The following is a 14,201-nucleotide window of genomic DNA, read 5'->3' on the forward strand; positions in this document are numbered from 1 at the left end:
GTATATAATAATCAGAGAGCCACTAGATAGTGATTTAGTTCACTTTAAGGCAATCCTGTCCGGACAATTGTGTGTTTCTTCCCTCCCTCTATTATGTTGTGTTTGCCAGTTTTATTGTTCTTTGGACTAGAGAATGAAATGAAATGAAATACTAAGAATAATTGAATGTCTCTGTTAGAAACGAGGAAAATATTTTCAATAGAAAGCAGAGAACACAAAGTATGTACCTGAATACATCAAAGTAAGCAAATCAAAGTACTAAATTGATTTTTTTTTCAGTTAATAATTCAATACAGATGTCATATCTTTTAACACAGATCCATTAATCTGTCTATATTTATCTATACTACATTTTACGAACTGGTTTAGATCATGGCTACATTGAATGAGGAGCAGGAGAGGAGGAAGATTTGGAATACAAGCTTCCTTATGAGAGGGCCATAATTAGGAGGTTTTCACGGTACCTGAGCAACCCCCACCCCTCCTCATTCCACCTTCCTCTTTCTTCAAACGTGAAACCTTGTAATAAGTCAATTTAGACCTTAAAAAAACAATTTACGGGTATAGTATCCATCGATATGCTCCATCTCTAAGTGTACGCTTTATGCTTTAAGTTTAGTGGCTGTTTCTATTTAGCACCCGCCCTTTTCAACATTCCGGATTTATGATGTGCCATTTAACCACCCAATACATTAAATTAAATTGTAGGCCTATACTCATACAGGCAAAAGGTATTTGTCTGCTTTTAACTACAAACTGTGTGCAATAAATGAATAACGACGTTCAACAATCATTCACAATCTTCTCATGACGTATTTGTTATTAGCAATGATTGAAACTTTTCTTTAATTGCTCTGATACTGCCATTCTCTGCGAATGTGATTGCAGAATGGAAATATCGACCAAGCCTTTCATTATCCTGAACCGTTTCCCGATTTATTATGATGATGCCTAGCGATTGATTCAAGAGTACCATTAATTTTATTAACATTAAGGAGGTTTCGCTAACCTTACGGAAACTATAACGAAACGACACTCTAGTATTTCGTCATTCGTGCCTAGAATTCGTGCATGAAACAGGCATTCGAATTTTGATTTCTCATCATGCGTGCATACATCATCTTTCTGTCACTTGCGACATGCGACATAAATTTGCCCCAGCGTGAATCCACACATACGCGGCAAAATTTCAGTGATGTCAGGGAAAAAGGTGTCAAACCATCGAACGGGTTAAATGCCAACCGTGCGTTCAGCCAACCTTGTAACGCGTTTGATCAAGGTTAATTGTGTGCGAGTGATTTAATTCACTACTGTATTAATATATTCTGAATGATTTCAGAGTTTTGATGTGATTCGCAGCATTTTGAGGCATCTATGAGGAGGGAGATTTTCCATTTAATTTGCTTCAATATTATATAGATGGTGATCATTAGCGAATTTACGGCTCAGTGCACCATTAGGCCTATTTGATGAACATGTCCAACATATATAAAAATGCATTTCTTATAATTATTCATTTGCATTATTATTGTTTTGTTTAATAATTATAACATAATAATAATGATAACATTAATGACAATGGCAATTACATCATCGATAGCAGCAGCAGTAACAACAACAACATTAACGATTACAATAACATTATTAACAATTAATAAAATAAACTAATAATAATATTATTAACAATGATCATGATAATAAGCCTTATCTGTAACAAAAATATAACTATCCAATATGCACTTTTTTTTATAAAACCTCATTTGACATTTTACTTCAGCCTCAATTTGTTTATTTTTTAACAATTGTTCTTATAAAATGTGCTCTTATACCAAAAAAATGTGTAGGTAAATTAGTAATTAAGGCAACATTCTGGTAATTAATTAAGGAAATGCAAAACTATAAATAAATAGGCCTAAATAAATAGGCCTAAATAAATAGGCCTAAATAAATAAATAAATAAATAAAGAATGATTTCCGATTTCCTGTGTTTCTAACACAGGCCTGTGACACTCTTAAGAATGATGATGATGATGATAATAATCAAGATAATTATCATAATGCTGAAGATGATGATGCTAATGAAAATGATGATGATGAAGATGATGATAATGACGTATAATGATGATGTCGATGACTCACACATGCATTGATAAACTACAAAACCGGAAATTAACATCTTGTACTCCTGAAAGCTGGACGTTCAATAGGATGATCCTGTGTAAATAAGTGATAAGTCCAATTATTGTGCTCAGACATAGGACAAAATTGAGACGATATTGTAAGATAGCAAGCACGACATGATAAGCAAAAATGTTAAAGTGGAGTAAATAGATAAAGAACTGCAAGCTAATAAGAAAATTCAATACTTGTTATTGATCTATATACCGTAAAGGCCTGATACTGAAACCCAACTTCAAACAAATCTTGTAAGAGCACGATTTGGTTTATGTATTGACCTTTGACATAGATGTGACGAATTAAAACAATTAAGAGGGAATATAAAGCTATTGAAATAAAGGTGCTTGATCCTTTTCTCCAATGAGCTTAATTATGTTTATATTTTAAGGACTTAAAGCAAATTGCATAGTATATAATGTCTGTGGTTCAATTCAATAAAAACTGAGCATACGAGTAAACAAATATGTAATTATTGGCTGTATCGCCTCACAATTAAAAAGAAATTGATAAACAAGACAGTTCTAATTTTACCTACGACTGTAAATATTTACGTTAAATTATCTATCACATACATCCACTTGAAGCATAGTCTTCACTCAAGTAATTTAGACACATTTTGACGTTAAAAAATGCAAGAAACTCAACGCATGCTATGATTTTCAATGTGAACAACTTTAAATTAGACGCGTTACAAACACAATTAACGCAAACGTACGCAAATCTCGACGCAGTTGTTCAGCTGTTTCCGCAACAGCGCAAACACGCATCTCTATCTTGTTTGTGTCGGTGTGCGCTAGTGGTAATCGAACTATAAGCCTGTTTTCCACTAGCCGAATTTATTCGCGCGAATCAAAGGCGTCGGTTCAGTTCCTGAGCTCTGATTGGCTGCTAATTTTTTTTCGCTTCTCAAGAAGTTTGTTCGAACTACCTATTTCGCTAAAGCGCAAACGCTGATAGAAATGGGAATGCGCATGCGCATGAACCGACACTTTCGACTCGCGCGAATAAATTCGCAAGTGAAAAACAGGTTTTAAATTCCATATCGAATTTCACAGTTATTGTTTAGACGATGCAATTTCATGGTTAAAGAATTTACCTCAATATTTTGGTATGATTTGATTTATTTAAATTCGGCATGCAAAATTGCAAGATAAAAAATTAAACCAAATGAAAATAATTTACTAATGTTAAGAATTGTCAAAAACAACACCATTCTTACTATCCTCTCCATAACAGATAAATAATTGAATGAAAAGATAAAATCAAGATATTGAATAGGCCTAAAAGTAAGCAAATAAATACATTTACAGAACTAAATACCTAAAAAAGGTGGAACTATTTTAAAATGAAAATAACTTATTATGACAATGAGATGAAATTACCGCTGTTTAGAATACTCAAACTCTGTGTATATTGAGCATTTTTTTACACAAACATGGTGGATAAAAATAAATTCACAGCTGACGAAATACAGTTGGTTATTTATTTAACATGAAACACTACAACGATTAAACTGTCCCAGATTAAATACGGAACTGTCGTGTAGGTAACTACGTTGTTATAACACGAATGATATTTTTGTAAACTATAAATGATGCAATGCTAACTAATGGTGATGATAATGTAAACATTTTTATCATCGAAAAAGAAAAATATCACATGCGATTAATCACGTCCTTTTAAAGGAAAATAGGCTATTTATCACAAAATAAATACTGCCTTCTTCGATTTGAATATCGACTGTTTTGTGTTTCGCTATCTAACGCATCTCTCTACTCTGTATTCTCTTTTTTACTACAGAATTCAATACTTGTTTAACAACTGCTTGATATTGTCTAGTGGCATTAATATATGGCCGTTCCGATATTTCTCTTCCAGAATATTAATATCAAATTACCACTAAACTCCTTTTTATGTATCTTGCAAGTTTAATGTTACGTTGGTTGGATGTTTGTAGTCTAACATCAGCCATTATAATTCTACTTACTAATTTACATCTTAAATATTAGTACTAGCGACTAGCAACAGCATTTTGCGTTTTTGTGTCTGAGGCGTGTTGGTACCACGGTTTTAAAGCTTGGTTTACACAGCACTCTTGAAACGCAAACGTAAAAGAATTGACACAAATGCCGCACCGCTGTTTCACTACCACCTCTCCTCTCTTGCGAAAAATATTGGTCAAGGCATACGTACGTTGGACAGCGTCAGCCAATATCTTTATACGTTTACTTTTCGTTAGTACGCGTTCACCCTCACATCAACTGTGGCGACTGGTGTAAGGCGTAGCGTTTTTTTTTTGCGTTTGTGTTAAAACGTATCTAAAATGCTCGGGTGTGAACCTAGGATGCTAAACTGTATTTCGCAGTTCATCCGAAATTAGGTGGCTCTGATAGATGGACCTCTATTTTTGTGTATTTACATGATGAGAGAATGAGATTTTCGCCAATAGCCCTGTCCATAAATTAGCATCTCCAATTTGACACTGTTTTCTCTCAAAGAGATATTTTTTAGCATTTTGTTTTCCGAACGAGAACGCATCTTGGCTGCGAAATAATTCGCTTAATTATTGTGCTTAATGCCTTCATCCATCATGGTTTTGCGTGCATTGTTTTCCGGATGGCTGCTTCTCGATGAATATGCTACAAATAAGCAAGTCATGTTGTAAATTATTTTCTTTGAACTAAGAGCGAAATGAAAAGTAGAACCGTGAGGGTTTTTTTTTGTTTTTTTTTTTTTGCTCAGAGGTGAAACTTTGAAATACGAAAATAAATATATTTCCCCTAAATTTTCACTCCAAATTTAAAAACTCTATAGTTTTAATTAAATCTTAATTAATCTCTAATATGAAGCAAAGCCCTGTCAAGGAAACTCGATCTCATGAAACTCTCGGAATTAATGAGTTTGAAGTTCGTAAGTTACTGCAATATAATTCCTAGAAATGATTGTATCTTGATTACAAACCAAAGTTAATCAATTTTCCCAAGACACGCTTGCAGCATCATTATCTTATTATGCCATTATACCGTTTGCCCTTCAATTCGAGACCACCTGTGGGACTTGAAAATGTGGGCTAGTCCCAGGGTTCGGTCTCCAAGGGTTAGCTTTGTGTTAAAAGATTGAAGATGGTCATTTTGTTCTTTGAAAAGTGGTCTCGAATTAGAGGGATCTCGAATTGGAGGGTGTAATTAACTTGAAATCGGCGCTGTAAAGACAAAAAGAGTATAGGCCTATTCATGCCTATAATACATACTTCAATTGTAACCTGAAAAGGGAGCAGTTGTTACCAAAAAAATCACGATTTAAAGCACTAATTTCTTGCGTAACCATAGTTACAAAGTTAAAATGTTATTTGTTACAGCTGTAATCGTAACACGTGTGTAAGTTGTAATAGGCCTATCTATATTGAGAAAACCTTCATTATTGCTTTTCAAACAATACGACGGTTGTATATTTTTAAACAATTGTTCCTGCGTACGGTTTAGGCCTATATTGTTGCGACATCATATCTTGAGTTAAGATTAAAAATTGTAATCCCGACCCCGAAACCTTGACTCAGAAGTAGGGGCCTACCGGGATGGTGTCCTGCGGGGGATAGTTTTTAACATTGTTTAGTTAGGTTTGTAGTTAAGATAAAAGTTGTGATCCCAGCCCCGAAACCTTGACTCAGATATACCGGGATGGTGTCCGGCGGGGGATAGTTTCTACCATTTTTATCTATTTAAGTAATTGTACAGTATTTTTCCACCTTGTAATCCCGGCCCCAAAACCTAGACTCAGTAATACTGGGTTGGTGTCCGCCGGGGGATAGTTTTTACCATGTAGTTTAGTTACGTAGTTAAGTCTAACCTTGAGCAGTATTCCTGGCCCTGAAACCTTGACTCAGAGGTACCGGGACGGGTTGGTGTCCAGCGGGGGGTAGTTTTCTACCAAAGTTTTTACTATTGTTCATTTCATTGTATTGTGCTGGTTACCTTTTTGTTAATTGTTATTGTACAGTGTTTTTGCAGGACCATATTGTAAAACAGCGGATTATATCTCGCCTGTAGCTATCCTGCCTAAAAAAAATATAGAAATTATAACAACGCCATTAAAGCAGACAAAACACTACGGTCGGCAAACATTAAAACATGGACGAGAATGCCAAAATCCCTAATAACGAGTTACTATACGTGTTTCGGTTGAATCTTTTTTTTTTTTTGTATTTTATTTGTGTATTTTATGTATAAGTTGTCAACAACTTTCGGACAATACTTTGAACCACAACACAATCTAAAAACGCCGTTTTTTGCGCGTGCGCACATTCTTATGATCTCATAAAAGAAGAGAGGTCTTATATTCTTAAAATACAGTAACGAACTTGTAAAACTGAGTTAAAACTCACAAGATTTAAAATCATGCCGGTGTCACAAAGAGTTTGGCCACATAGGGAATCTCTGTACGTAACGTCTATTTTCGGGACTCGCCGAATCTACATAAACGGGGGGCAACATCAGGGGTTTTCTGCGCGGAACCGAATTCCCTTCTTAGTGTCTCGTTTATGAAATTCTACTTTTCAGAGGAAAAATAATATTGGATTTAAAGAAGTAAGTCTCATATATCCCTAACTGTTAATTTATTGACAGTTCGTTCAAATACCTCTCAAAGTACTTGAGATTAGCAGAATTACGAAGTATAAATCCTTCTCAGTTTTGGCAATCACTTTATTAAGCATAGTCACACCTCACTATCGAACAACTCGTATCTGCCTGTTAAATTTATATATTTCCCACTAATCGAAGGAGCCGTAATAGGTAAGGCTGTAAGTATTTAATCTTTTCATAAGTATTTATAAGATATACTTCAGGATCTTAACTCAACTGAGAAACTTTGGTTAATCCAAAAAAACATCAATTCAAAATCAAAAGAAGGCCTAAGAAATCCTTGAGTCCGATTAAAACACAATAATAATGATTTAGGGAATAGACTTGTAGCTCGCCAAGCAATCTAAGGGTCTTGTATAATATTAGGATGTTTGTATACACGATAGACAATTTCTTCATTTTGAGCTCAGAATATGTCCAAGGACTGTTAAGTAGGCCACGTGTCATCGGAAAATTAGACTTGTACCAATTCACAATCTTCTTAAATAATTAAAGATGTATCGGTTACGTTACCTCAGAAGAGAAGCTAAGTACACCCCATAATTCAAGTAAGCGAAGCGCTCAAACATACATCAATGATGAAGTATAAATTTTGAGTCTCCGGATATCAATCCAGCATTTATTGACGATGTAATTAACATAATATAGGTGGTAAGGGCATTGGTTATTTCAGTCATTGTCTCGTTAGGACGAATGGGTGTACAGCTCTCTATAATCTAATTTGACTCATTGACTGTCGAAAATGCCTTAACAAAAGCACTCAACGAGACAACTCCGTTTACACTATTCCAAGAGAATCAGCCGATAATGAAGGAACACTGCAGTAGCGGAGAATTATCATTAGACGTGACGAGTAGACGAAGAGAATAATTTTCTTTCTACAATGTAGTGATTTCAAAATAATCAATAATAATTAAGCAGAATGGTCTATAACAACATCTTATAGTAAAACCATTAATTTGATGTAATGAAAGTTCATCTTCATATCCATGATATTAATGAAGATATTACGTATTGGCATAGGTCTGCTTTACTGATATTTACCTTATAAGGTAGGACTGTTTCGTAGTTTTAGTGATTATCAAATATTTGTTTATTATAGCAGATGTTAAAATGTTTAAGCTTTTCATCCTAAAAATAATAATTTTCGAATGAAAAAAAAATAAATACCACTGTATCAGAATGTAAATAAAGTAATAATGAAACCAAATAAAATTCTTCGGAAATTTTCATCCAATTCTAAATACGAACTCTGGACCTGTATTCGTCACCAACATAACCAATCATCTCTATTTTTCAGCTTACCAAGTGCCGTGGCTGAAAAAGCTTAAACAAAATGATTCTAAAATTAATTAGTTGATTTAAACGGAAATTGACATTGTGTTCACCGACGGAAGCTTTGCTTTGTTCCTCCAGATTCAAATGTGTGACGCCCAAAGGGATTTACAAAATGAACTGTTTTAATTAGATAATCTTGAAACAACTTGCTCAGTCTCCAGAGACCTCGAATCATTTTCTGATTTGTGTTTTGATAGATAAATCCAAGGAAACTCGATGGAGCTTTGATTAAAATTTTGTGATTTCTTGTATTGTGCCTCTCGAAAATTAATTTTGGTGCTCCAACTAAAAACAACTAAATTGCCGGCTTTATAATAAGACGTCAATATTGATTGTTTTGTTCAGTCGGATATTAATTTTGGAAAAATTCTGAGCATGGATGTAGTCTGATGCTAGAATTGCAACACCAGTGTCATGATTCCAAATTTTGAACTCCACACGCTATATCTAAGGCCGGGTATACAGTGCGCCGTACAAGTGGTCGTACGACGTCAAATGAGGAATCCATCTCAGCGCCTTGTGGGTCTGTGATGACGCAACACCGTCTGCTGTTCTGCTGAATGTCGATGGCGTTAAAAAAAAAAACGATCCATTGCGCGCGCGCCTCGTAGCATTGCTTTCTCCATTTGGCCTACGACCGTCGCCGAGCGTCGGCACTCAGAAGCCCAGGAACTGCGACCGTCGGCTGACGATTTCGACAGGGGTTTTTCGAGATTTCCCGCTGACCATCGGTTAGTCTGAGGGGAATTCTCATTGAAAGATCTGTTGCCTATGTGTTGGTCTTATCTTTACTTTTGGTGCGTTTCCAAATTAGGGGTGCTTTGTGTTGTTCATTCTCTAAACTGTATGCTTTTTTTTCTCCATTGAATTTTACCTGAATTTAATCTTTAAGGATGCCTACGGACTTCAGGGAGATCTTGATGAACTGGATCAGTGGGCGCTCAGATGGAAAATGTCTCTCTATCCCGACAAATTTAAAACATTAAATATTACAATTAACTTTTCTCATACACTTAAAAATATGGCTCTCGAAAATGTTTGGACTGGGTGTTTTTATTGATTTAAAACTTAATTTTTGCCAACATGCATGTTAATTATATTGTGACGAAAGCCAATAGGTTTTTGGGACTGATGTGGCGTAACTATAGATATTAAAATTTTTCTACTAAACGCACTTTATTTTTAACGATTGTCCGACCTTCATTCGAATTTTGTTCCTTTACATTTAGCCTAATTCTATTTCCACCTCTCAAAGTCAACGAATTATCAGAATTCATTATTCTTGCGCTACATCAGTCCTGAACCTATTGACCAACTTAATTTTCTTAATGATATTAATCTGAAATCCAATCCCTTTGCCAGAAGAAAATACCTTGACTATTTCTACTTGAATTTTTTAAATGTATAAATAATTATTTTAACTGTAATTTAATTTCTTTCTTTAGATTTAAAGTTCCTAATCGCAGACTTTGTAATATTACCGTAGTGTTTTCCATGTTTCCTTTTCTAAAGTTAATATTTGCAAAAATGGTTTTGTCAATCGTATATCTTCAACGTAATGATTTTGTTAACGCTTGTTCAGAAGTGGATGTTTTTAGTAATTCATTAGCGGTTTTTAAGAGGCGTGCCTCCAGTTACATTTCCAAGTAATTCTTAAAATTTCTATTTTAAAATATCTATTACCTTGTATTATTAGGGCCTATATTATTTTCCGTACTTTTATTCTCTTCTGACAAAGTACGGTAAGTGCAATGATTTTTTGGGGTGGGTATGGTAAATTACTAACCGGGAAAATAAATACCCAAGACCTCTGTTATGTGCCTGGTGTTAGCGCCAATGTGTGCCCTTGTGCGGACAGGGGATGTGCAACCCCTCTGAAGCGCCGGAAACCTTGTTTTTGCAAAATAAATTTATGCAATTTGCTATTATAGGCCTAATCAATAAATTCCTCATCAACCGATATAACCTTAAACATTCTTGGAATTGACATAACATTACTAATGTCGTACACACCCATCAGTGTGAAATGTGGCTCTCTTTGCAAGCACATCTAACATCTAAGGAAATAAGAGCTTACATTGGTACCAAATAAAATAATTTTGTTATCAACATTAATACATTATGCTAATTTTCATCTTTGTAAGCGCATAAGACAGTGAAAATTATTTCTGTGACAATCTTTTGAAGTGTCAAGCTCCATTTTATCCCATACATAGTCAAAATATTGGGCGGGGGGGGGAATGATACAATGGACCATCCCCCCCCCCTTGTCAAATATTGGGGGAATATATCCCCTATCCCCCGGGATCTACGCCTATGGCCATATCTTTGTATCCGCTTGTTGTTGTATTGTAGCAGTATAATATTACTAGCTAAAGATATCAGGTGAAATGTAGCCGAGCAGCGGTAAAGATGCACGTTTTGTGTGTAAAGATGATCGAAAGTATGGGGTTTAAATCTCACTCCTATTGTTTTTTTTTTTTAATTTTTATTATTATTTGTTATTTGTATTATTTGTGCATATATATTAAAAATTTGAAAATAATGAAATAAATAATAATATTTTCGAATGCTTCAGTACCTGTCTCTTATACACATCTAGATGTGTATAAGAGACAGACTGTATGCTTTCTTTTCTGTTTGTACAATCCAACTGAAACCTAATACACTTGTTGCACAACACAATTATGATTGTGAATAATTAGTTAACGCCTCACTCATACGAAGTACCGTAAAGTAAATGAATTTTAGTTGTATAGAATGTTTACTCTTCTTGTTTTATCATCATAGGTTCTGCGTTAAATTTACCATTTATCTTGTATTGTACCGGTACCGATATTTCTTTCTCTTTTCTTTCTATCGTTCTTCAAGCTGGGGTCCATTCAGTACAGTTTACAAAATAAATGGATGATGCATTAAAATTATTGTGTCATATATTTTGAGAATATATTTGGTTTTAATCATATTCCCATGAAAAAGGTCTTATGTACTGAATTAACCATTTCATAGGGCTACTATATACTTCAATATTCTAGTAGATAGCGTACAAATGTTATTTTTAATGATATTGTTTTTATAAAGTACACAGACTTCGTCACATTTACAAATCAAATTGGATATGAAATTTATTACGCAAATTACTAAAAAAAAAAAAAACATGCCGACTATACGATTTGAGAATAATGTTTTAAAGATTCATTAAACATGTCTCACACAATACGCTAGTAATGCGTATTAATCACGATATTATTAATGTTGTAAATTAGTCACATTTATAACTAGGCCTACATCAAGTTGTCTTGTAAGGGAATCCATATGCAAATTTATCAAATGAACTGGGGCTTGATAATTAATGTTCGTATTGAGATTATTGATTACAGCACAATGCAGTACCCTATTTCATCGTCAAAAACGCATCGTAGACACCCGATTTGTATCGTGCCTGGATTCATGACTCAGAAAATAAAAAGCGTGGGTTGTGCGGCTTTGCGTCTCAATGACATGTGCACGCGGTAGGCCTAAGCACGATATGAAATCACTAGAAAAGATATAGAAAATTGCAATGAAGCATGGGTCTTCTTTAGAAGCACGAGTCGGAGGTACATGCGTCACAGCACAGGGTGATTATATGACAAAACGTAAGGGCCGAACCTACGACTATGGAGCTATGGCGCTTGTGGCTATTACATCTGCTGCAGACTGCAGGAACACGAGCGGTAAAAATTGGGCTATCTGCCTAACGCTAAGCAATGACTGATTGATCTTAGCTTTAAATTTAATGAGTAAATTGCTTTGGTTTGCTAAATCTTACTGAGATTTGATTCAAGGTTATTTCTGCAGAAGAAATAACCTAATTTAGGCATATATTGATCTACGATGTAATAATAATGCTATAGCATTTATAGTACCGGTATCACTTTTGTCATAACATTTATACATGATTGTAAAATCAGATATTGCCAAAGAAATGTCTATAATAAACTTCAACGTTAAGATGATTGATGATATAATAATAGTGTTGATACAATTGCTTTAATCACTATAATTCTAGGCCTGCATTATTCACTCTAAAGATATCACCATGGAGTTTAGTGACGTTAACAATTCTTCCGGCTGACAAAACAGAGAAGAAATTGTATAATACATTATATTACTTTATTATAAGCGGTCAAAGCGCTAATACCGTTTGACAGTTCATCGATATATTAATATTGGTGTAGTGTGAAATATAAAGCTGTTGTATAATACTATTCAACAGTTCTATTAAAGCTTTTGTTTAATAATTTGGCCAAATAGAAAGGCACGTACAGTATAATGTGTATTTATTATACTCCAATTTTCATATTAAGTAGCCTATCTTTTTCCCCTTTCTCCATCTAATTACGGAAAACATTCATTTCAGTTTCTTCATTCAAAATGTTATGTATTGCCTAAATACCTTGTTGTTTAAAGACAATTTATCTTTAAAAGTCCCTCCATCTAGATCCATGTACCTCGAATTCCTGGATCCGCCATGTTACAGAGGTGTAACTGATTTCAGCACAATCGAATTCTGAAGTGCCTCATTAACCGGAGTTTACAAAAATCTGGAGAATTCGGTAGTCATATTAACGAAATATTAAAATTCAATTAGATTTAAGCCTATGCTACAATCATTTATTCAACATTAGGAATTGTGCTTCAAATTACTTGAAAGGCAGTATATGCCGCCTTGGGTGCTCCGGACTCCGTCAGCGCTATAATGTCCACTATCTGAATATCTAATGATTGTAAGATTATAGGCAAAATGGTTTATAAATCCGATTAATAAACGAAATGGTTGGTTAAGAAGACAATTAATCTGTACTCACCATCTTGGACCTCAAATAATAATTACTGAGCACCTAAAGCTAACCAAGACGCCTTTTTCATCTCGCCCCATTAACGCTCCTACTATCGGCGTACCTAGTGTGAAGCAATCCGACGGTAGACGATAAAATGTGAAAAGACCCAATTGATCGGCGATCGTCGCTCTCAAACTTACGCTCGAATAAGGCTAGCTGATCGGCTACCCCAGGGAATCAAATGAACTATTCTGATGCGCTGTCATAGCATAGCACAATATCAGCCATTTAAAATGCTTACGCAGGATATTTGTTAAGGAAAGGCTAATGAAAATGTAAACGCACTTAGATTCGAACCCGGAAAATGAGGGCGTACTTTCTTAAGACAATAACGATTTTCACACTGCTGTCGAACTGTGTTATTAATATGTCTGGTATATAGGCCTAGTATGGGTTTCAATCTGTCTGCGAATACCGAAGGTATACAGTATTGTTATCGCTCAATAAAAGGTAACGGAAGACGTATAAATTTTTCCCATTTTATCGCAAAAGTCTTCCATCAATTCATTCACTCACACATCATGCTTGGTGGTGAGGTTAGGATATTTTGGAACAACTAACTCTCCTAATGGATGCAAATATGCTGCTGTACATGTTACCATATTAATACGGATGCGTTGAAACCTATTCTGACGACACTATTCTGTAATACGGATTCAAAATACTTAAATTCGAATAAAGCAAAAAGGGATGGTAAAAACGCGTGGCCATTATTTTACATACGCGCGCTGGATAAACCGTTTAACATTTTAATTTAGGCCTATAAGTGACAGAACATTTTTAAATTGAAAGTGACAGAGCCGAACTCGAGTGAGGGACGAAAAAAATATAATGAGCGTTTAGTATAAAAATTGGGCTCGTTATAATGTAGTCCTAATGGTGGGGAGCTCTTATAACTAATGTAATGATGGCACATTTTTTTTTTTTTTTTTTTTTTTTTTGCTTTTAGGCCTACTTGTATGACATTTTAATGTGTAGCCTATCGTGCCATTTATAAAATGCATGAAAGTTGGGTAGGTTATACCTCATGGGATGAACTTTGCAGTGTCCAGCCATTTAACTCCTTAAGAGATGGCTTTTTATTTCCCATTTGTAACATTTTCCCCCGCACGCTCGTTTTTCAAGTAGCCTACAGGGGGTGTCTTTGTCTATATCTATGGAG

At 34.8% G+C, this 14,201-nt stretch overlaps 1 protein-coding gene across 1 annotated transcript in view; it reads right to left on the minus strand.

Annotated features, from left to right (window-relative positions):
• LOC117107386 (neo-calmodulin-like) overlaps positions 1–13,230 on the minus strand; it is a 38,953-nt gene extending 25,723 nt beyond the window's left edge. The window contains exon 1 of the mRNA XM_033249050.1: positions 13,007–13,230. Coding sequence (XP_033104941.1) covers positions 13,007–13,009 — 3 coding nt within the window. The 5' untranslated portion in view covers positions 13,010–13,230. The remainder of the gene's footprint in view (positions 1–13,006) is intronic.
• Between the last annotated feature and the right edge of the window lie 971 nt (positions 13,231–14,201).

The sequence above is a fragment of the Anneissia japonica genome, unplaced genomic scaffold, assembly GCF_011630105.1.
Source record: "Anneissia japonica isolate Jap-2015-1 unplaced genomic scaffold, ASM1163010v1 scaffold9668_len1562885_cov226, whole genome shotgun sequence".
NCBI classification, from domain to species: domain Eukaryota; kingdom Metazoa; phylum Echinodermata; class Crinoidea; order Comatulida; family Comatulidae; genus Anneissia; species Anneissia japonica.